General features: G+C 43.0%; 1 protein-coding gene across 1 annotated transcript in view; it reads left to right on the forward strand.

Moving 5' to 3' along the window:
- Positions 1–7500, forward strand: part of LOC129844150 (lethal(2) giant larvae protein homolog 1-like) — a gene marked incomplete at its 5' end in the record, with an annotated part of 121869 nt that overhangs the window by 83539 nt on the left and 30830 nt on the right. Inside the window, 2 exons of the mRNA XM_055912559.1 lie at positions 3053–3441; positions 6815–7006. Coding sequence (XP_055768534.1) covers positions 3053–3441; positions 6815–7006 — 581 coding nt within the window. The remainder of the gene's footprint in view (positions 1–3052; positions 3442–6814; positions 7007–7500) is intronic.

Here is a 7500-nt window from a genome sequence, read left to right on the forward strand (position 1 = left end):
ACCTTCCTTAGAGACGGTAGGATTCTGTCTGATACCTTCCTCAGAGACGGTACGATTCTGTCTGATACCTTCCATAGAGACGGTATGATTCTGTCTGATACCTACCTCAGAGACGGTAGGATTCTGTCTGATACCTACCTCAGAGACGGTAGGATTCTGTCTGATACCTACCTTAGAGACGGTATGATTCTGTCTGTCTGGTACCTTCCTTAGAGACGGTATGATTCTGTCTGATACCTTCCTCAGAGACGGTACGATTCTGTCTGATACCTTCCATAGAGACGGTATGATTCTGTCTGATACCTACCTCAGAGACGGTAGGATTCTGTCTGATACCTACCTCAGAGACGGTAGGATTCTGTCTGATACCTACCTCAGAGACGGTAGGATTCTGTCTGATACCTACCTTAGAGACGGTAGGATTCTGTCTGATACCTACCTTAGAGACGGTAGGATTCTGTCTGTCTGATACCTACCTTAGAGACAGTAGGATTCTGTCTGTCTGATACCTACCTTAGAGACGGTATGATTCTGTCTGTCTGATACCTTCCTTAGAGACGGTATGATTCTGTCTGGTACCTACCTCAGAGACGGTAGGATTCTGTCTGATACCTACCTCAGATACGGTAGGATTCTGTCTGATACCTACATTAGAGACGGTAGGATTCTGTCTGGTACCTACCTCAGAGACGGTAGGATTCTGTCTGATACCTACCTCAGATACGGTAGGATTCTGTCTGATACCTACATTAGAGACGGTCTGGTACCTTCCTCAGAGACGGTAGGATTCTGTCTGATACCTACCTTAGAGACGGTAGGATTCTGTCTGATACCTACCTTAGAGACGGTAGGATTCTGTCTGATACCTACCTTAGAGATGGTAGGATTCTGTCTGATACCTACCTTAGAGATGGTAGGATTCTGTCTGATACCTACCTCAGAGACGGTATGATTCTGTCTGTCTGATACCTACCTTAGAGACGGTATGATTCTGTCTGATACCTACCTTAGAGACGGTATGATTCTGTCTGATACCTACCTCAGAGACGGTATGATTCTGTCTGTCTGATACCTTCCTTAGAGACGGTATGATTCTGTCTGATACCTACCTTAGAGACGGTATGATTCTGTCTGATACCTACCTTAGAGACGGTAGGATTCTGTCTGGTACCTACCTCAGAGATGGTCTGGTACCTTCCTCAGAGACGGTAGGATTCTGTCTGTCTGATACCTACCTTAGAGACGGTATGAAACAGACAGACAGGTATACAGTTGAGGTCGGAAGTTTACACACACTTAGGTTGGAGTCATTAAAACTCGTTTTTCAGCCACTCCACACATTTCTTGTTGCCAAAACTATAGTTTGTTAAGTCGGTTAGGACATCTACTTTGTGCATGACAAGTAATTTTTCCAGCAATTGTTTACAGATTATTTCACTTATAATTCACTGTATCACAATTCCAGTGGGTCAGAAGTTTACATACACTATGTTGACTGTACCTTTAAACAGCTTGGAAAATTCCAGAAAATGACGTCATGGCTTTAGAAGCTTCTGATAGGCTAATTGACATCATTTGAGTCAATTGGAGGTGTACCTGTGGATGTATTTCAAGGCCTACCTTCAAACTCAGTGCCTCTTTGCTTGACATCATGGGAAAATCAAAAGAAATTAGCCAAGACCTCAGAAAAAATTATTGTAGACCTCCAAGTCTGGTCCATCCTTGGGAGCAATTTCCAAACGCCTGAAGGTACCACGTTCATCTGTACAAACAATAGTACGCAAGTATAAACACCATGGGACCACGTAGCCGTTATACCGCTCAGGAAGGAGACGCGTTCTGTCTCCTAGAGATGAACGTACTTTGGTGCGAAAAGTGCAAATCAATCCCAGAACAACAGCAAAGGACCTTGTGAAGATGTTGGAGGAAACAGGTACAAAAGTATCTATATCCACAGTAAAACGAGTCCTATATCGACACAACCTGAAAGGCCCCTCAGCAAGGAAGAAGCCACTGCTCCAAAACCGCCATAAAAAAGCCAGACTACGGTTTGCAACTGCACATGGGGACAAAGATCGTACTTTTTGGAGAAATGTCCTCTGGTCTGATGAAATAAAAATCGAACTGTTTGGCCATAATGACCATCGTTATGTTTGGAGGAAAAAGGGGGAGGGCTTTCAAGCCAAAGAACACCATCCCAACCGCAAAGCACGGGGGTGGCAGCATCATGTTGTGGGGGTGCTTTGCTGCAGGAGGGACTGGTGCACTTCACAAAATAGATGGCATCATGAGGAAGGACAATGTTGTGGATATATTGAAGCAACATCTCAAGACATCAGTCAGGAAGTTAAAGCTTGTCCGCAAATGGGTCTTCCAAATGGACAATGACCCCAAGCATACTTCCAAAGTTGTGGCAAAATGGCTTAAGGACAACAAAGTCAAGGTATTGGAGTGACCATCACAAAGCCCTTGACCTCAATCCCATAGAAAATGTGTGGGCAGAACTGAAAAAGCGTGTGCGAGCAAGGAGGCCTACAAACCTGACTCAGTTACACCAGCTCTGTCTGGAGGAATGGGCCAAAATTCACCCAACTTGTTGTGGGAAGCTTGTGGAAGGCTACCCGAAACGTTTGACCCAAGTTAAACAATTTAAAGGCAATGCTACCAAATACTAATTGAGTGATTGCAAACTTCTGACCCACTGGGAATGTGAAATAAAAGCTGAAATAAATAATTCTCTCTACTATTATTCTGACATTTCACATTCTTAAAATAAAGTGGTGATCCTAACTGACCTAAAACAGGGAATTTTTACGTGGATTAAATGTCAGGATTTGTGAAAAACTGAGTTTAAATGTATTTGGCTAAGGTGTATGTAAACTTCTCTGTTTAATGTGTGTTGTATCTATGTTAAAGTGTACATCTCTGTTTAATGTGTCTATCTATGTTAACGTGTATATCTCTGTTTAATGTGTGTGTATCTATGTTAACGTGTATATCTCTGTTTAATGTGTTGTATCTATGTTAACGTGTACATGTCTGTCTCCTACAGGTACACACCACGGCCCGACGCTGTGGGCGGGGACAAACTCAGGAAGTGTGTATGCTTACGCTCTGGAGGTTCCGGGTGTGGGGTCGGGCCGTGGACGGCCGGGGGGGGAGGTTCCGGGTGTGGGGTCGGGCCGTGGACGGCCGGGGGGTGAAGTTCCGGGTGTGGGGTCGGGCCGTGGACGGCCGGGGGGTGAGGTGAGCGGGTGTGTGGTGGCCGTGTTGGGTAAAGAGATTCAGCTGATGCACAGAGCTCCGGTCGTGTTCGTCTGCGTTCTGGACGGACGGGGGAAACCGCTACCAGAACCTTACCAAGCCTCTCTGGACCTGGCCACTGCTCCAGACATGACGAACCCACACTCTGTCCTGATCGCATCAGAGGAACAACTCAAGGTACCTAGTCACTAACCCCACACTCTGTCCTGATCGCATCAGAGGAACAACTCAAGGTCCCTAGTCACTAACCCCACACTCTGTCCTGATCGCATCAGAGGAACAACTCAAGGTCCCTAGTCACTAACCCCACACTCTGTCCTGATCACATCAGAGGAACAACTCAAGGTACACACACACACACACACACACACACACACACACACACACACACACACACACACACACACACACACACACACACACCTGTTGGGAAGGGCAATCAGTCAGTATTGACAGTGTTGACAGGTATATTGTGTTAACAGGTGTTCAGTGTTAACAGGTGTTCAGTGTTAACAGGTGTTCAGTGTTAACAGGTGTTCAGTGTTAACAGGTGTTCAGTGTTAACAGGTGTTCAGTGTTAACAGGTGTTCAGTGTTAACAGGTGTTCAGTGTTAACAGGTGTTCAGTGTTAACAGGTGTTCAGTGTTAACAGGTGTTCAGTGTTAACAGGTGTTCAGTGTTAACAGGTATATTGTGTTAACAGGTGTTCAGTGTTGACAGGTATATTGTGTTAACAGGTGTTCAGTGTTGACAGGTATATTGTGTTAACAGGTGTTCAGTGTTGACAGGTATATTGTGTTAACAGGTATATTGTGTTAACAGGTATATTGTGTTAACAGGTATATTGTGTTAACAGGTATATTGTGTTAACAGGTATATTGTGTTAACAGGTATATTGTGTTAACAGGTATATTGTGTTAACAGGTATATTGTGTTAACAGGTATATTGTGTTAACAGGTATATTGTGTTAACAGGTATATTGTGTTGACAGGTATATTGTGTTGACAGGTATATTGTGTTGACAGGTATATTGTGTTGACAGGTATATTGTGTTGACAGGTATATTGTGTTGACAGGTATATTGTGTTGACAGGTATATTGTGTTGACAGGTATATTGTGTTAACAGGTATATTGTGTTGACAGGTGTATTGTGTTGACAGGTATATTGTGTTGACAGGTATATTGTGTTGACAGGTATATTGTGTTGACAGGTATATTGTGTTGACAGGTATATTGTGTTGACAGGTGTTCAGTGTTGACAGGTGTTCAGTGTTAACAGGTATATTGTGTTAACAGGTATATTGTGTTAACAGGTATATTGTGTTGACAGGTATATTGTGTTGACAGGTGTATTGTGTTGACAGGTATATTGTGTTAACAGGTGTATTGTGTTGACAGGTGTATTGTGTTGACAGGTGTATTGTGTTGACAGGTATATTGTGTTGACAGGTATATTGTGTTGACAGGTATATTGTGTTGACAGGTATATTGTGTTGACAGGTATATTGTGTTGACAGGTATATTGTGTTGACAGGTATATTGTGTTGACAGGTATATTGTGTAGACAGGTATATTGTGTAGACAGGTATATTGTGTTGACAGGTATATTGTGTTGACAGGTATATTGTGTTGACAGGTATATTGTGTTGACAGGTATATTGTGTTGACAGGTATATTGTGTTGACAGGTATATTGTGTTGACAGGTATATTGTGTTGACAGGTATATTGTGTTGACAGGTATATTGTGTTGACAGGTATATTGTGTTGACAGGTATATTGTGTTGACAGGTATATTGTGTTGACAGGTATATTGTGTTGACAGGTGTTCAGTGTTGACAGGTGTTCAGTGTTAACAGGTATATTGTGTTAACAGGTATATTGTGTTAACAGGTATATTGTGTTGACAGGTATATTGTGTTGACAGGTGTATTGTGTTGACAGGTATATTGTGTTAACAGGTGTATTGTGTTGACAGGTGTATTGTGTTGACAGGTATATTGTGTTGACAGGTATATTGTGTTGACAGGTATATTGTGTTGACAGGTATATTGTGTTGACAGGTATATTGTGTTGACAGGTATATTGTGTTGACAGGTATATTGTGTTAACAGGTGTTCAGTGTTAACAGGTGTTCAGTGTTAACAGGTGTTCAGTGTTGACAGGTGTTCAGTGTTGACAGGTGTTCAGTGTTGACAGGTGTTCAGTGTTGACAGGTATATTGTGTTGACAGGTATATTGTGTTGACAGGTATATTGTGTTGACAGGTATATTGTGTTGACAGGTATATTGTGTTGACAGGTATATTGTGTTAACAGGTCGACAGGTGTTCAGTGTTGACAGGTGTTCAGTGTTGACAGGTGTGTTGTGTTGACAGGTGTGTTGTGTTGACAGGTATATTGTGTTAACAGGTATATTGTGTTAACAGGTATATTGTGTTGACAGGTATATTGTGTTGACAGGTGTTCAGTGTTGACAGGTATATTGTGTTGACAGGTATATTGTGTTGACAGGTATATTGTGTTGACAGGTATATTGTGTTGACAGGTATATTGTGTTGACAGGTATATTGTGTTGACAGGTGTTCAGTGTTGACAGGTATATTGTGTTAACAGGTATATTGTGTTAACAGGTATATTGTGTTGACAGGTATATTGTGTTGACAGGTATATTGTGTTGACAGGTGTTCAGTGTTGACAGGTATATTGTGTTGACAGGTTTATTGTGTTGACAGGTATATTGTGTTAACAGGTATATTGTGTTAACAGGTATATTGTGTTGACAGGTGTATTGTGTTAACAGGTATATTGTGTTGACAGGTGTATTGTGTTAACAGGTATATTGTGTTGACAGGTATATTGTGTTGACAGGTATATTGTGTTGACAGGTGTTCAGTGTTAACAGGTATATTGTGTTGACAGGTATATTGTGTCGACAGGTATATTGTGTCGACAGGTATATTGTGTCGACAGGTATATTGTGTCGACAGGTATATTGTGTCGACAGGTATATTGTGTCGACAGGTATATTGTGTCGACAGGTATATTGTGTCGACAGGTATATTGTGTCGACAGGTATATTGTGTCGACAGGTATATTGTGTCGACAGGTATATTGTGTCGACAGGTATATTGTGTCGACAGGTATATTGTGTTGACAGGTGTTCAGTGTTAACAGGTATATTGTGTTGACAGGTATATTGTGTCGACAGGTATATTGTGTCGACAGGTATATTGTGTCGACAGGTATATTGTGTCGACAGGTATATTGTGTCGACAGGTATATTGTGTCGACAGGTATATTGTGTCGACAGGTATATTGTGTCGACAGGTATATTGTGTCGACAGGTGTTCAGTGTTAACAGGTATATTGTGTTGACAGGTATATTGTGTTGACAGGTATATTGTGTTGACAGGTATATTGTGTTGACAGGTATATTGTGTTGACAGGTATATTGTGTCGACAGGTGTATTGTGTCGACAGGTGTATTGTGTCGACAGGTGTATTGTGTCGACAGGTGTATTGTGTCGACAGGTGTATTGTGTCGACAGGTGTTCAGTCTTCCTAAGGTCAGTGCGAAGACCAAGTTCAAGCTGACGGCTCACGAGGGTTGTCGTGTGCGGAGGGTTGCCGTGGTGACGGTGTGTTCCACGGCCCAGGAGGACTACAGTGAGAACAGTCTGGTCTGTCTGACCAACCTTGGAGACCTGCACCTGTTTAACGTACCTGCCCTACGGCCACAGGTAGGGGGGTGTGTTGCTGTGTGTGTGTGTGTTGCAGTGTGTGTGTTGCAGTGTGTGTGTTGCAGTGTGTGTGTTGCAGTGTGTGTAGCAGTGTGTGTGTAGCAGTGTGTGTGTAGCAGTGTGTGTGTGTGTAGCAGTGTGTGTGTGTGTGTAGCAGTGTGTGTGTGTGTGTGTAGCAGTGTGTGTGTGTGTGTGTGTAGCAGTGTGTGTGTGTGTGTGTAGCAGTGTGTGTGTGTGGCAGTGTGTGTGTGTGGCAGTGTGTGGCAGTGTGTGTGTGTGGCAGTGTGTAGCAGTGTGTGTGTGTAGCAGTGTGTGTGTGTAGCAGTGTGTGTGTGTAGCAGTGTGTGTGTGTAGCAGTGTGTGTGTGTAGCAGTGTGTGTGTAGCAGTGTGTGTGTGTGTAGCAGTGTGTGTGTGTGTAGCAGTGTGTGTGTGTGTGTAGCAGTGTGTGTGTGTGTATCAGTGTGTGTGTGTGTGTAGCAGTGTGTGTGTGTGT

Source organism: Salvelinus fontinalis, unplaced genomic scaffold (genome assembly GCF_029448725.1).
Source record: "Salvelinus fontinalis isolate EN_2023a unplaced genomic scaffold, ASM2944872v1 scaffold_0182, whole genome shotgun sequence".
Lineage (NCBI taxonomy): Eukaryota > Metazoa > Chordata > Actinopteri > Salmoniformes > Salmonidae > Salvelinus > Salvelinus fontinalis.